The following is a 17,072-nucleotide window of genomic DNA, read 5'->3' as shown; positions in this document are numbered from 1 at the left end:
TCTGCAGCTAGCACAGTTACAAAGTCAACCAACAGCAAATGAACCAAATGACAGGACAAATATATTTATCCCAGTTTTTACCAGAACAACTTTCATGCCCGTTACTGCTACTTTGAGCCATCCTTAACACAAAATAGTATTAAACTAACAAATTTATCATCACACAGTGTAAAATAGAGGAGTCAGTCAAATCCAACTTTTTAGCTCGGGTATTTCCCCGATTTTACCAACCTCAAATGTTCTACAACTGCGGTGTCAATGACAATTTAGTTGCCAATTCATTGTTACTTTTATTGAATTGTATCCTAGTATAAACGTTCTTATCTTATGTTAATTCGTAGAAAGCCACAGCCTGTTCTCAAAAGTCCATCCACACCTAACCGTACTGCCTCTCAATCATCCATGAACACTTCCCGATCCGATTCTCCATCTCCAAAGCGTCTCCCGTCGTCTCGCTCCTCCACCACTCTTCCCACTCCTCCAACGTCACAAACCAGCACATCTCCGGTAAGTCCGGAAGATAACCGTCATGGCTCCGACATGAGAATCACCCAGCACGTATAAAATGTCGTCAGCATAGCCGAGTGGTTAAAGCTTTGGTGCGATACACGAAAGGGCGCTGGTTCGACACCGCTCAAGAGCATGCGTCTTGGACAATACACTTGAAGGCATGCCTGAAGATGGACACGAAAATTGGCCTCCTTGTCTTTCTGTCTATTTAATCTAAATCAGTTTTTACCGGGCGTAAACTTTAATACGACAAAGAAAAAACAACTAATGACCTTCGTTCAGGTGGGACAGTCTTTAGAGGTAGAAAATATCATTCTCTGATTGAGAGGATACATATCAAAATTATACAATCTCAAATTTTTTGATTTCCAGTTTACGTATAACCTTGTCTGTAGAAAACTGCAGGTAATTTGGTATTATTTTGGTACTTGTGACCAAGCCACAGCCTACCGTTGCAAAGCTATGTGTTATTAACGTTATGTTTGACGTTGCAGGACACAGTGAAGCCAGCAGCAGCGGTTGCCGTAAGGTATGTTCTTTTGTGTCGTGCTAATTATATCTACACCTAAACGATCCCACAGGTAGACAAAGAATGTTGTTAGACAACGTCTGTAGTCGTTGAATAAATGCAAAAAAAGGCAATTTGTCTATCTGGGATAAAGCTATTCTCATAGTTTGTGGTGTCTTGAGTGATTAAAAGTTATTTATTGATTCAGCCTGGTGCGGTAACACACACCTTTTGTCTTTTGCCAGAACTTCCGGTCGGAAGCGGAAACCACGTAATCTCTCACCACCACTGCCTATCACGTCATCGCCAGCGAAGAAACAAAGCCAGAAACAACAGAGGTGATAATGACGTCGTGTTTTGGTTTGGAGATAAGGAAGATAAAGCTTTGGTAGAGAGTTTGCTTTGTTGAACCATAGAGAAATAAAACAGAGTAACCTTAGCGGGTTTAACATACTTTTTTTACACACAAAAATATAACATAATAAAAAGAAACTCAAACGTTTTCGACGCGTACGTGTGTCTTCAGGAATTAAATCTGTAATATACATAAAATGAAAAATCGTAAGATAAATTTGACTTTACACTATAACTGTAACGACACTCTGGACTGAAAAGCACAAACTGAACAAATGACACAAGAATGATTACGAGTAAATTATGCGGTGGGAAACAGATCACATGAGGTGTAAACTACAGGCATTGGACAAACAATTAGAACATTGGTCACAGCGGTAAACCATAATCTTTTCGTGGGAAAATTGTAACATAAGATTCTCGGATCCTTTCGTCTGTATGTAATGACCGAAAGAAACACTCCTTTGAAAACGTCTATTCAAATTTGTATTTCTGTAAAATTAGCCACCTGGCTGTCGAAATTGGGATGCAACACCGTACACCACTAAAAACTTGTCAGTACGATACAAACTACTTAGATAAAGACGGAATTTTTGTCCAGCTGGCAAGCACTAAGCAAACAGTTAAATATGCGACTAACTTTCAAGCAACCATTTTACGAATGACTAGAATACATTGCTATATCTCAAACTCACGTACGCAGTTACTGTGACGTCATAGTGAAACGTTGTAAAGCAATTCTCAACAGGTGTGATACAAGTCTTACGAACGATGGTGCAATCTTGGCTCATTTTTTAGGAAAAATTCCATGACGTAATACGCTAAGATTCAGTAGACCTGAACGGTTTTATATGACGTTTGATTTGGTGAACAATTGTCTGGAACAAACATACACAAAAGGAACGATGAGCCACAAGCGAATAACTTCCTATAGATGAGGAAGATACTATAGAATAGATACTCTATAGATAAGGAAGACTTGTGTGAAGCTGTCAATCATTTAAAACGCTGCTGTAGCATTGCCAACCACCTGCAGAGTCTCATGAAACACTTCTGAAAACCAGCCAGCAAAAACCATTACGTTTTTACAATGATTCAACGTCTACAAACGTTGATTTAATTCAGTGATGGGCATTATCGGCGATAAATTTTTATCGCCTATGGTTATCGCTCAATTAATTTTTCAGTTATCGTTTATCGTTATCGCCGAAGGCAATGTTTGATTATCGCCGATAAATTTTATTTCGGATCAACACAAGTGGAAAGACCATGAGAAGTAATATTTTTACTAACCACCTAGTTAATAAAACTAAAATTGAAACCAGTTCTTCTTCAGTGCCTGAAGTGTGTGTGCACAGGTCGTTGTCAGGGGAGGGGGCGCCCCCTCCCCCCCCCCCGCTGCAGCGACGGCCCTGACAACACAATAATTTTTAGAGTTGCAAATTGCGATGAAATGCATGCAACAATTCTCTTGTTGTTTTGCTGCAATCTGCAATCGCGAGTGAATTTTACAAATGTAAGCACAGCTTCCTTTGAAGCGAAGCGAAAGAAATTGGCAAGTGGTTTGTGAAAGTGTCGCAATACGAGGCCGCTTTCAAGTAAGCATTGCAGCAGAAAGAGAACTCTGATTGCAGCATCGTGCATTTTACCGCACTTTTCAAGATCAAGACTCTGGAGAGTTGGATTTTATTGCATAGGCTTAGATTAGGGGCGTAGCAAGTTAAAAGTTGTTCCTGTTTAAAGTTAAAGAAAATTAGCCATGTAGTAAGTATGAAGTAGATAGGCTATGTATGACCGTCGAGAAAAGATGCAAGAACAGTACAGTAGGCCTAGAGGGGGGCACCTGCCCAAAGTGAGAGAGCACCAAAATGTTAACCTAATGAACAAGTCATAAAAAAGCCGGTCACATAATAAACGCCATAAGTTTTCGTTGGGCAACAATATTATGAATGCTGAATGGTAATTTTGCAAATCAGAGTTAACAAATAACTAATCAACATAATAAGAAATCGGTTTATAAGGAGAGGCCACATAGATAATAGCCTAGTGAATTTGAATGAAAAATCATTTAAAATACAGCCAGAGAACTGGGGAAGCGCTGCAAACTCACTCAGTGGAATCCGAGGATCGGAAGCTCAGGGAGTTTATCAGAGAGTTTTTGGTATTAAATGGCTAATTTTAACATTGAAAAATCCAATATTGTTGTTCCGATATAACTTTCGTTTGGTTTGGAGGATTTTTTTTATGAATTCAAGGGAGGATCTATCTAATATCACCATTGAGCTGCTAAGGTTATGTTAGTGTATAGCTGCCAAATGCTGGAGTACTTTTGATTTGTTTATCAAATAATGACCATTTTAACGCTTACCGTTAATTATGTGGCAAACTTTTATCTTTTGTTAGATTAATTAATAGAGCTTATCAAAAAATTTATAGAGAGCAGCTAAGTGAAATCTGTTAATATTGTATGCAACAAAATAGTAGGCTAAACTTTTAAGCAGTTTTTAACTACCGGTACGTTGTTTGGTAACTAGTATTTGCTATAGGCAGGGTTGCCATCGACATGGACCCACAAATAAGGACAACCGAAAAATTAGATTAGCATTTAAAAAACATTTTTGGACACACTTTGTATTGATACGAGCTGTGTCATATCACATTCCATACTTTTTGCCAGAAACAATCTGCTCCAGCAATTCCTTGTTATTAGAAATTGCTTCATGGATCTTACGGCAGCTCAGGTCTAGGTTTACCATTACTTGTAGCTGGGAATTGACTGTCATTTTACTAAGTCTGTTCCTTTCTTTGGTCCACTGCGCCGAAACAAGCGATAACACTCTTTCCACAAACGCATTGCTGACCAGAAGGGAGAAAATGATGCTAACCAGCTTGTAGAGCAGCGGAAAAGAGTTGTTTCCGATAAAGATCTTCATCCACTTGGCCTTAGGTTCATCCTTGCGGAACACATCATCTGGAGTCTTCTTGAGCAGAACAGCCGAGATCTCATCGAACAGCTTATCTTTCATTGCCATTAGTAGATCAACTTGCTTTGCCAAAACCTTGACTTCCTCGGACTCGATTGCTTGATCTTTCAGCAGGGTCCAGTTGATGTGCGTTGTTGGATGCTTCTCAAATCGATACCACTTGTTGATATAATCCAAGGTAATGGTGTAAAACTCCTGGAAGCTTGCTTTGAGAACCTTAGCATGCTGTTCATCGACTGTTCTTGGTAGTTCGTCTGTTGTTGCTCCGAAAAACCCTGAACACTGGCATTGCAACATTTTAATCTTGAAAGATTCAATTATCTCTGCCAGTTATGGAAACAATGCAGTTGACTTTTGCAGGAGTAACAGTGGTTTATTGAAGAGCAAGAGAGCGCTGTAGAGGAATGATACGATCATCAGTGACTCTTCTGATTTAAAGAAATTTACCAATATTCTTGGTGGATGTTTCAGCGAAAGAAAATGCGCTTTGAGTGGTTCCCAGAGATCGATCATTCGCTCGAGTACAGCATCAAGTGTGGTCTATCGAGTCAGCGTGTGTGTTGGTAGAGTCGAGTAGTTGCTATCAAGCTCCTCGCAGAAATGCTTGAGCCTCATGGCCCTACCAGTTTGGCTTTTGAAGTGGCTACCAAGCACGATCTTCAGCACGATTGTTTCTATGTCAAGTGTGAGGCGCTCTGATCCCTTCTCTGCTGCATTATGCAAAATATGACCGGGGCAGCCGACTGGGATCAGATGCAATGTTTGCTCTTTGAGACGAGAGAAGACGTTGTTTTTTCCACTATGCTGTGATCCTCCAAAATTCACTGGTGCATTATCGGCACAAAAAAATGACAGCTGTTTTATGTTAGGCCATTCTCTCGCACCCATTCAAACGCACTCGCGCTCCAACTTTGGCGTTGAAGAATCTAATGACTAGAGGAAACTAATTAGACTAATTAGAAATGAAACTACAGTACTTAGAAGAAGACTGATTTTAGAATATTATGCAACACCGGATACCAGAGGGAAACGATCGAAGTTCTGTAATTGTTGAAAATAAGACAAAATAAGGACGCAAGTCGAAAATAAAGACATTTCTTAGAAATAAGGACATTTAAGTTTTCTAAGACCTGGCCCTTCAAAATAAGGACAAATCTTAGAAATAAGGACGGTATGGCAACCCTGGCTATAGGTCTAATAGGTAGGCCTATTTTAATTTTTGTTTATGGGAGAGAAAGAGTAGTTTTACAGAATGAATTCAGCTCTGTATTTTTATAACTTAAATTAAACTTCTTTACCGGTACCGTATTATTTTGTGGTATTTGTGCACTAAACTAACTGTGTCATAGACTCACAGTCTTCTATTATGCAAAAATAAAATTAGTTTCTTGGCTTGGGGGTTCAAGGATTTTGTTAAAGGGGCAGTTTATCGGTGGCGGAAGACAATGAAGATTTTTCAAAGAGAAGCATTGATAAGAACGACAGTAAAAATGATTTGAATAACCTACTAAATCATTGAAATTGGTAAAAATTTCACTGGAGGTCTGGGGGAACGAGTCCTAAAAACTCCGCCTTAGAAGCTCTAATTATTATTAACAGAATAATTTAATCTTTAATAAGGTTTAGTTTGATAATTAAATTAATTTGAAATAAGCTTTATTTATGTTTTTTTTATCAGCTTTTTTTTAATGTTGTGTTGTTGAACTTATTTCTATTTGGATAGCTTAAAAGTGACATTGCTATATAAGGCTTTAGCAGCAGTAGATATTATTCCTACAGTCTCTTGACAACTTTGAAACTTTATACCAGCAGCTTAGACTCTCTTTTAGTTGTGTTCTTGGCGCAGCTGCCCCTGTTCCGGGTAATTTTTTTCTCATACGGTACTCCGGTATTGTTTAAAAATTACACTAGGCCTATATCAGTATATCGAACAAACGAAAGCACAATTATTTGAGATCTGGCTCCTGGGGGCTTACGCTGAGAATTGTTTGAATTAGTAACTTTTATCAAACATGTTTTGTTTTGTCTTTTTTTCAATGAAACAAAGAATTCCAAAATTGCATGAGCCCTTCGCCCGTCACCAGTATTGCAGTATATATTTCTGTGAAATTACTTCCCTGACAGGATCAAAGTTTTTTGTTTAAATCTTCGTAAATAAAATGATTGCTTACTGTTGACCTAGTTATCTTTAATTTCAGGAATGATACAATAATGTCTGTTGTCCAAAGTATTACATTAAATAACAGTGATGATGAGAACTCATCTGTTGCCAAAGAGGAGGCCAATGATTGTAGGTCTACGCCCATGATTCTTTCCACAGAATCCATAAACAACTTCAAATTGGTGAAGGATTCTAATTGGTCTAAATCTAGTTACATAACATCTGGAGCATTTTACACACTTGCAAGCTGCGACAAGAATCTGAAGCTTTCATTCAAGTGCTCATTATGTCCTGCCAATCCCGGAGTGTTCATTAGTACCGATGCTTCGTCAACCGGCAATTTGCGAAGTCATTTATCGCGCCGACATCCAAATAAGCTTTCCGAGTTTGACAATTTACGAAAGAATAGGCCTATTCGACGATCGACTTCTCTTGGTACTAGTTTAACAGAATCTGCTAGTAAAAAGCGCTATGTTCAAACCGCGTTTTTCGTCGTTTCTCAAGATCAATCAAGTCACCAATCAGCAGCCAAGAGTATGGAAAGGCAAGAACAGTTTCAACGATCTCTTTGTATTTTTGTACTTGATTCAATGATACCTCTCTCAATAGTCGAAAATAAAAGTTTTTTGGTGATGATGGCATTTGCTGCTCCTGATTTGCACGTTCCGTCAAGACGAAATGTAACTCGTTACATCGTAACACTTGCATCTCGTACAAGAGATACCTTAAAATCTGAGCTCCAAAGCACATCGTATTTGTGCACCACTGCTGATATTTGGTCCACTAAGCATCAATGTTATCTTGGAGTAACAGCACATTGGATCGATGCGCAATCTTTGAAGCGCAAAAGCTCAGCGCTTGCTTGTGAGCGCTTCAAAGGAAAGCATACGTTTGATAGAGTGGCAGAACACTTGGACACAATTCAAAACCAATTTTCTGTTTCGGAAAAAAAAATAATCGCTACGGTAACTGACAATGCTTCTAACTTTGTTAAAGCTTTCAAAGAGTTTGGTTTGGAAATTGCTGATTATGAAACTCAAGACAAGTCTCCTGCTGCTACTACGGAATTTGATTTTGAACAGATGTTCGAAGCTAGTGCTTCTCCAACGGACAGTAACGATGAATTTACAAATGAATCGATTGAGGAATGCCAAGACGAAAACATTGTACTTCCCCCGCACTACAGGTGTTGCTCGCACACTTTGAGCCTCGTATGTACATCTGATACTAAGAAAATTACCACTTCCAGTTATTCTCGACTACAAAACAGTGCCTTTGGAAAGTGCTCCGCATTATGGAATGCAGCTGGACGACCACAGTCATCTGAAAAAATTTATGCAATTTTAGGTTGCCACCTAAAATTACCTTGTGCCACAAGGTGGAATTCGTTCTACGACAGCTTAACCGTGCTAGTAAAGTACAAAAGCTTGCTGAACTCTGTGATGTTGACTTTGAAGCTGCCACCATTTCGAGAAATTGAAATTTTTTTCATTGACGAATACGCAAAGGTTCTAATGCCTATTGCAACAGCACTGGACCGCATGCAAGGAGACGAAGATTGCTATTATGGCTCAATGCTGCCAACCCTTCTTGCAACCGAGAAAAAGCTCCAACAAATGCAGTCACAGGCATTGTTCCACTGCCAGCCATTGCTTAATGCTGTATTGGATGGATTTCAACGGCGGTTTGGCCATTTTTTGAGATTTAATTCACCAATTAATAGCGTCACAAAAGCGGCTATTTTGGCTACAACATCAAACCCCCAATTCAAATTGAAATGGCTCTGCATTAGACCAGAAAACAACACCCCGGATTTCCAAAAACTGGTTCAGGATATGTTGGTCGCCGCGTCCAAAAACTCTTCAACAACGTTTTCTCAAGTTGATGAGCCTACTGCAGACTCAGACTTTAGTTCGGACGCATTTTTTGCCTACGAAGAATGCTCTTCTATGGCTGCTGCTAGCAGTAGTAGCCAGCATGACTCGCATGACGAGATGCAGGTTCTGAAATATTTGTCTGATTCCCGCCATTCCGTCGATATCCTCCATGACTTTCCTTGCATTAAGAATGTGTTTTTACAATTTAACACACCACTGTCTTCATCAGCTCCCGTCGAAAGACTATTTAGTTTCGCAGGCCATATTTTTGCTCCAAAGCGAAACAAAATGTCTGATCTTCTTTTCGGAGATATGGTGTTTCTGAAGGGAAATATGTCGATTCTACAGTGATATAGACCAGGGGTGTGCAACGTGCGGCCTGCGGGCCAAATGCCGCCCGCGAAGAAAAATTGTGCGGCCCGCAAAGATGTGCTAATTTTGAATGTGTTAAACGTGCGAACAATTTTTTTTTCTAAAATGGGCGTCATGAAATCTCCCTATCGATTGGTTCTGACAGATGAACACTTGGAAAATGGACTTCGAATGGCGAGCACTTCCATTAAAGTAAATTTGGAAAAAGCCGTCGGGAAAAGAAGCCAGCTACAAACTTCTCACTGAACTTGTTTAAAGACGGTGTGACAATAAATTTGAATAGCAGTTTTCTTCAGAAATTTATGCGTCTTAACTTATTATTTCTGCAAGGAGATAACCCCTAATAATGCCATAAGAATAACATTGAATAACAAAAAAACTACTTTTCTGTGCCTGCAACTACTAGAAATCATATGTTGAATAAACGTGCGGCCCCCGGTTTTACCCAGTTGTTTATATCTGGCCCTCCTGTAATAAAAGTTGCACACCCCTGATATAGACCATAAACAATCGGGCTTAAACAATGTTCAAATTGTTTATAATCTATAAGCCTACAGTATCACTGTTTGTAGTAGCCTACCGTAGCACACAGTAGCGGTAAAGCCTATATTTGTGCCATAAGTGCAAATTAGTAGGATCAAAGCGAAAAATAGTGAAAAGTTTCAGAAATTTGTAATTTGTTTAGTGATGCCAAATGATGGTGAACACTTTGATAATGTCTCTTAACATTTAAGTTGAAAAGTTATTTCGTTACGTTTTACCACATTTTAATGGATCAATTTTAATTGTGTCTAAAAGTTTGATAAAATTTAATCGTAGGCACCAATATCATAAAGCCGAGTTTATATACGGACTGTTTTTGCAGGCGCAGTGAATTTTGGTTTGTTTTATTGTATTCAGTACACGACGGCAAATCACAACCTCTGCGAAATAAAACAAACCAAAACTCGCTTGGTGGGCAAAAACAGTCTGTGTAAACCCGGCATAAGTCGTAACAATATAAAGTAAATATGTTTATTGGATTTTAACTTTGGTGATTTTTGATTGGATTTTAACTTTTACTTTCCGATATTTATTTTTGAAAATTGTTGCAAACATTTTATTGCTTTAACTTACAGTCTACAGTTACGCATTAGTTCTCAAAAATTCTGTGATTTTAGACAGACAGAATTTAACCAGCAAGTATAGTTTGGTGTCATTTCGAACCGGGCTAATGTCATCATTTTATGAGGTGGCGCAAACTGAACGACCTTTCGATTTTACATCGGAAACATGGTCTTTCGCGCCACCTCACGATCAACTATTTTATTCTTGTGTTTTCTTTTTCTCGTTGGAAGTGTTAGTTTTTAGTAATTGTCGTAAAAAATAAAATCTCTCTCGTCAAAACATGAAACTTACTGTTTTAAGTGCATTAAATCTTTAGATGAGTAGATTAACTAAAATTGCAAGAACTTGCCTTGAGACGTGCGGTTACGCCACAAACTCAGTTTAAAAGACAAAATTCACACACAATAACAACACAAGATCGGTTATAGACTGTAAGATCGATTTTTTTCTTGCTTGGCGATATAACTTTTATCCAAAAATAATAACCAAATGCGTAAGTGCTATTTAACTTAAAAAGTTAACCCATTTGTGCCGAAACTGAAAGTACTTGCATTTTTTTTTGGTAAATTTAAATATTGCATAATTATGACTTAAAAAACATATCACAATTATTTTTTTCCTAATTGTGTTTGTACTTTTTGAGAAAAAAGCCGTCGTATATATAGGACACTAGGCAAATCCGTTATCAAATTTTGCAAGTTTCTTGTGGGTAATGCGTAAGCGTTATTACGTTTTACTTATCGCTCAAAGTGATAAATGGGAAATGTCTTGTTCGTGTCTTGTCGTGTCATTATTGTCATCGAGCATTTTATTGAAATGAAAGTTCAAAAAATATTAAGATGAAATTTAGCAAAGTAACACAACATCACTGAAACAAGTCATTGCGGAATATGATATTGCTGGAAGCATTTAACATGCAGACCGATTTAACATGAGTCTGAAACAGTGACAGACTTCTGTTATCTGGGTGATCGGATAAATGGAAGTGGTGGATGTGAAGCAGCGGTGACAACAAGGGCAAGATTGGGCTGGGCAAAGTTCAGGGAATGTGGGGAAATGTTGTATGGCAGAAAATTCTCACTAAGGATGAAAGGGAAAGTATATCGGAGCTGTGTGCGGCCTGCAATGCTATATGGTAGCGAGACATGGATATTGAGAGAGAGTGAACTGGCAATCCTGAGAAGAACGGAAAGGTCAATGGTGAGAGCAATGTGTGGGGTGAAAACGAGAAGGGAAAAAAGGACTGAAGAATTGTTGGATATGCTAGAGATGAGAGAGACCATAGACCAACTGGCAAGGGCAAATGGAGTAAGATGGTATGGACATGTGATAAGGAGGGAGGAAGGAAGCTTTCTTAGAAAGGCACTAGATCTAAAGGTGGATGGGAAGAGGAAACGCGGTCGTCCAAGAAGAACGTGGAAACAACAAGTGAAGGATGAATTTAAAAAAGTCGGACTGAAGGAGGAAGATGCAAGGGACAGGGTGAAATGGAGAAAAGGGATTAAAACAATTGCTGCGCGGAAACAATCGGCCACCCCCACTAGTGGGGAACAAACCGACGATGGATTATGATGACCGACATCACACTTTTGCATGTTTTAGTAGTTTTTGCATGACAATAGGCACATCGAGTTGCGTGGTAAAATTATGCTAAATACAGTATAACCTTTCTCATTTACCTATGCGACATAGCCTACCTCAATCAAATATTTTTATTCCCACTAATACAGTGCCTACATTGTAATGCTTATGTCAACAACTCAGCGTTCTGCCATTGCTTTAATGATAGCCTAGTGTTCACAAAGAAAACAAAAAAAATTATCAGTAAATTACGATAATTATGTTATTGTTCTAAAACAAACACGACTAATTTGACAAGCTTGATGGATTTCACAGTATGCACATTTTTACTACCAATTACGGTTAAGATTAGCCTACTGATAAATTTTCAAGCATTTTTTTTTTTGGAATTTCTTCAATTATTGCTGACTGTGCTGTAAACAGCCCTTTAAGCAGAAAGCAAAATACAAAGTTTGGAATTTTTATATGGTATTTTCTTTTGATTTAATTATTTTGCCTACTGCACGTAAGCGGCAGTGTAACTCTATTGATAAAAGCATCCAACTGGTATCTGAAGGTATAATTATAAGCACGGCGGTTACCTCAGTGGTTTGATTCTGAATCAAGAGGTTAAAGATTCGATACCCACTGCCGCTGTTGCGATTCTATTCATGCATAACTTACAAAAAGTTTTGTCCCTTTACAGTATGTTATGTTCGATTTTTCGTCATGTTGATGAAAACAGTTCGTGCTGCATGGGATGGGACGTTGGGACAGCGCTAATCAAGAAAGAAAAAAAAATTATCGTTATGGGACATTGTCGGCGATAATTTTATCGTTTATCGTTATCGCTTAACTTTTTTCGATTTATTGTTTATCGTTATCGCTTAACCGAAAAATGAGTTATCGCGCCCAACACTGAATGTAATGTAAAAAAAGGAAGGGTTTGCTGTTTGAAAACTCATGTGTTGAGCTGTCTCGTGTGTTATGCTACAGCCTAGTTGAGATTTTTTTACTTTCAGAAAGAAGCAGTCTGATCATGAAGACAGCGAAGAGGATGAGGAGTCCGAATCTGGAGAAAATGAAACATCTCCACCTGCTCCTCCATCTAAACGAGCAAAGTCTTCAGCTAAGTATGCGAGGTCGTGTGGAAAACATGAAAATTCATATTTTAACATTGCATTATCCCAGACAGCAAACCAGTCGTTTTTTTACATTGATTCAACGTCTGCAGACGTTGAATCAATGTAAAAAACGACTGGTTTGCTGTCTGGGATGTTTGATACCTTCATGTTCAAATTTCTTTGTTTATGTTTTATCACGCTGCTTTTTTCTGGCCTCTCGTCACCAGACAAGCTCACCGGGTGTTAATTTTATGATTGCTAAACCTGGCAGCTTTTTTTCCCATGGTAACAATCGGTTAAAATCTAACTGCAAACTTGCAGGAAACCTGAACCAAAAGGAATGGCATCGACCAAAGGAAAGCGAAACATTATCGCCTCCGCATCTGTGAAGACCTCAACGTGAGTTTCTTGATTTGTTTTCCTCTAGGAACAACACTCCAATGCTTTGTCACAATACATCTTTTTCTTAATCGGTTATATTTTATCTTACAAACATTTTTATGCAGTTGGGAGCAACAGAACATGCCTCAGAGTGAAGCCAACACAATATCGGACTCTAAATTCTATTTGAATAAGCGTGTTCTTGACTTCACTATTGGGTTGTCACACCCGGTCGGGCGCTTACGTTGTTTTTGATTTTAACGAATATAATAGTTCGTATTAGTGAGTTTAGCATAATGTAATATACTAGTCTTCATATCTTATGTTTTTCAGGAGGAAGACCCTCGGAGTTAGCAACGGAAATGGAGGAAGAGACAGCTCCAGTGATTCTCAGGTGATCCTAAGTGATTGCCATTTGAAAGAACTTAGTGTATGATATGTTTCGTGTGTGCTAAAGACGTGATGAAGTTAAAATATTAACTTCAACTTCTTTTACAGCAAGGAACGCGAAAATCTGCTCGTAGAAGAGGAAAATGAAGAAATTGCTGTGAATAAGTTTGAGTTTTATGGAAACAGAGATATATTATCGATCGTGACACCAATTAGTTGTCTGCACAAGGTTGCTGGGCCTTTTAGCAATGGATCGTTACGTGATAGAAGCTAAAGTAGATTTCACCTGTCGATGTCACCAACTTTGTAAACAAGGTTGATTTTCGACATCTGCACTGATTCATTTGTTTCACTCTTAGCGCAGCTTTAAAAAGTGGAGTCTGGATTGTATGACTCAAGCAACAAAACTAGTGATGTGGTTTCAGCTGGAAAAAAATGTTTTTTTTTTTCATTGATTCAACGTCTGCAGACTGGCTAGTGTATGGGCCGGAATGCTGCTTTTTGGCAAACTCGTTGGTCTTGTTGATGCCTGGACTACTCTTTCTCTCTCGTTGGAAGGGGTCGAGCCGAAGAACCGGAAGAGAACTTTGTGCATTGAAAAATATAAACTTGAGGTGCCTTTAATTGCAATCATACAGCGCAGTACTCAATGGATCATCATCGTGGTGTTGTGAATCGTATCACTTTGCGGCTTAGTCAAGTTTTACGACATTCCAACATAACGTTCCATTGAAAATTAAGAAACAGACACAATTGTAGACAGTTTTTTATGTTTTTAGCGACTTGTTGGCAGCAACAAATTTCCCATTGTCATTCCTCTCATTCGTTTACTGACGCCAGGATCTAGAAATGGAGGTTTGCGTGTTCTAAAAAGTTTTTATCAAAAGCTTTATCGTTTGTAAGTCCGCAGTTTCTGTCATACTTGAGTTGACCTGGTCGAATGCCATGCATTTATGAGACCCGTCACACACCTTGATGGGTTATCGGTTGTGATTAGTTGTTATTAGCGCACCTTATTTTCACCGAGCGTGAAAAGTGTATCGCCAAAGTATATAAGCTTCAGGGACCATAAAGGAGTAATTACCAACATGTGCTTGCTAATTCTCTTTTGTAGATCGAAATATTGCAATAGTGTCAGCAATAGGAAACCATGGAATTCGATGTGGTCTCATGAAACATTTTACTACCCAAGAATCCATGTTTTCGTAAGACTTGACAATGAAAAACTGCCACCTCTAATTAATTCAAAAGTCTTTAATACTTGTGTAGATACGAATCTTTTTGGTCGAATCAATCAATTACGATGTCACATCATAGGCGACGTGGCAGTATGTTTCATTGACTGCTGATATATTAATATAAACTTGAAACGAATGCCCAAACAGCAAATCAGTCGTGTTTTTACATTAATTCAACGTCTGCGGACGTTAAATCAATATGAAAAACAACTGATTTGGGTGATTTTCAAACTGCAAGTCACGTCTTCAAGAATCTCTATCACCTTAATTAAATTTGTTGTCCGTGCAGTTTTGGCAAGCTCGTGTGTTGCACAAACTGCACATCAAGACGACATCTGGCTTAGAACTGCTTTATGAACTTTGGCTGACAGGCCTTACACAGACAGGCTACAGATTTTTTGTTGAGTTTCATGTTTCAGTTTTTTCGATGCGTTTTTCGACGCCGTTGCATTAAAACAGTTGTTCCGTTTTTGTCTGTCTCACGATTTCAATATAGAAGTTGCTGTTTGTTGCACCCCAACCAGCAGATCAGTCTTTTTGCTTTGATTCAACGTTTTTTACATACGCCTGCTCAAGAAAACCCGAGCCCCACAGTAAAGCAGTGCTGTGAAGCTGCAGAGTCATCCACAGAAAAAGGTTTTTCTTTCAGCAATTTCAATTTGGCGCGTCGGAACGAACATTGAACAATTACTAAGTAACGCGTTAATCTACAGTAATTCCGCCCCGTTAGCTCACTTTCCACCAGACTGGAAAATTGAGACCATAAATTATCGTACTCGTTATATAAAAACATACCCCTTAAGGCCTTAGTCTAAATCTACAACTTGAGGAGGATTGTAGTAGGCCTATTCATGAGTCCCTTCATTTATATATTCTCATATTGATATTACATGAAACAGATTTTACATTATTAAAAAAAAAACTGTAATCAAGCCAATCGTACTAGTTAGTAAGGGCAGAACATTATAGTGACGGTATCGTGTTGGTTGTGGAGTGTTGCGTCATCAATAATAATCTCAATATCAATTACTGTACACAAATTACGCCACTATTTATAGCAGGTTTGTTTTAACAGGTAACTTCCAGAAGGTACGATAATAGTAGGCTACGTCATAAGAACTCATTGGTCTGGTCAATTTTCACTACCCGTGAACATGTTTGTGACAACCTACTAGGCTACCTGACAAATTGTTTTATCAAGTTATCTGGTCTTGCTCACATGCAGAATCTTCTAATCTAGAAGTACACTAGGCTACATAATAAGAATTTTGCAATCAAAGATCACTATAGGACAGTAACAGATAATAACATTTCGTAAGAATCATACAGTTAAAACAGTGCGCTTGGTCAAGACACATAGGCTAATGTGGCCTGTCGTGAGGCTTCAAATATGGATTGTGACAAAAGCCAACGGTCAAACGTCAAGATTGCAAAAGTTCAGTCGGGGTGGAGGGATAACTGGGATGATCGCCCCCTCTAAAACACAAAAAAAGTAACTGCATGCACCGTGTTTTGTTTTTTTGCAAGGTCGTATAAATAAGTAGGCTAAGTTACATTTGCACTCGATTGTGTTTTGTTGAAATCGCCCCCCTCCCCTCTAAAAATACTTGCTGGATCCGCTCCTGCACAATCACATTGGCTACTTTTTAGCTGTTGTCCGCTCCGATAGCATAGTTGGTGAGCGCGTGAAGAAGAAGAAGTTCTTTTATTTTGCATCATCAGCACATGCGAAAAAACAAAACAATACAAGATTACAATGTGAGCTAGGTTGTTTGCTGATGACGATGGGAGTGACAGAAGGACCGAACTGGTCATCGAGTCTGCCACACCCGTGTGGTGTCATGGCTTATTTAAAATGGAACGGTGTCGAAGTTGAACGCAAATATTGATTGATTGATATATTGATTGATTTGATTGATAGATATATATTATATACAACATAAAAAAAACAATACACATACGAAATTTAACAGTGCAGTATACAAAAACAAAAAAAAACAGAACTACTAGAAATGATGCAAAAATACAAAATGGCATAGGCTATACAATATACATACAACACAGCATACTGGTAAGACAAAAGCAAATATCCAGTAATTAGCGAGATACGGTGAGAATAAGTAGAAGCAGTTTGATGGTACTATAGGCTATCAGTTACTTATACTCAGACATTAAGTGCAGTTTTAATTTTTTAGAAAACATACTAATTGTTTGCTGTTTTCTTAGCTGTTCCGGTAGTTTGTTCCAAGAAATTTAATTGAGCGTTGACCAAGCTTTGTACGCATTCTTGGTTTAAAAAGCATATCTTTCTTAGCACCTCTGGTATTATAGTTATGAGTTTCCTTACCAGGACGAAAGTACTCAAAAAAAATTGCTGGTAGATGTCCTTTATTGCTTTTATAAACAAACTTGCATACTTCTATTAAAAACATGTCTTCGATTTGTAGCAAGTTGCTTTTATTGAAAAGAGATTGGTGGGAATTCTGTCCTTAATCTTGGTGAAGTT

General features: G+C 38.4%; 1 protein-coding gene across 2 annotated transcripts in view; it reads left to right on the top strand.

The window, feature by feature from the left end:
- The window catches only part of LOC145783353 (sister chromatid cohesion protein PDS5 homolog B-A-like), a 36,861-nt gene extending 21,826 nt beyond the window's left edge, over positions 1-15,035 (top strand). For both annotated transcript variants that reach the window (XM_082595204.1, XM_082595203.1), the window contains 7 exons: positions 342-507; positions 1,005-1,039; positions 1,264-1,356; positions 12,456-12,566; positions 12,879-12,956; positions 13,272-13,332; positions 13,437-15,035. In XM_082595204.1, coding sequence (XP_082451330.1) covers positions 342-507; positions 1,005-1,039; positions 1,264-1,356; positions 12,456-12,566; positions 12,879-12,956; positions 13,272-13,332; positions 13,437-13,475 — 583 coding nt within the window. In that variant the 3' untranslated portion in view covers positions 13,476-15,035. The remainder of the gene's footprint in view (positions 1-341; positions 508-1,004; positions 1,040-1,263; positions 1,357-12,455; positions 12,567-12,878; positions 12,957-13,271; positions 13,333-13,436) is intronic.
- The last annotated feature ends 2,037 nt before the right edge of the window (positions 15,036-17,072 follow it).

This window comes from Aplidium turbinatum, chromosome 14, assembly GCF_918807975.1.
Source record: "Aplidium turbinatum chromosome 14, kaAplTurb1.1, whole genome shotgun sequence".
Classification (NCBI taxonomy): Eukaryota; Metazoa; Chordata; class Ascidiacea; order Aplousobranchia; family Polyclinidae; genus Aplidium; species Aplidium turbinatum.
This window is presented reverse-complemented; position numbering and strand designations above follow the sequence as displayed.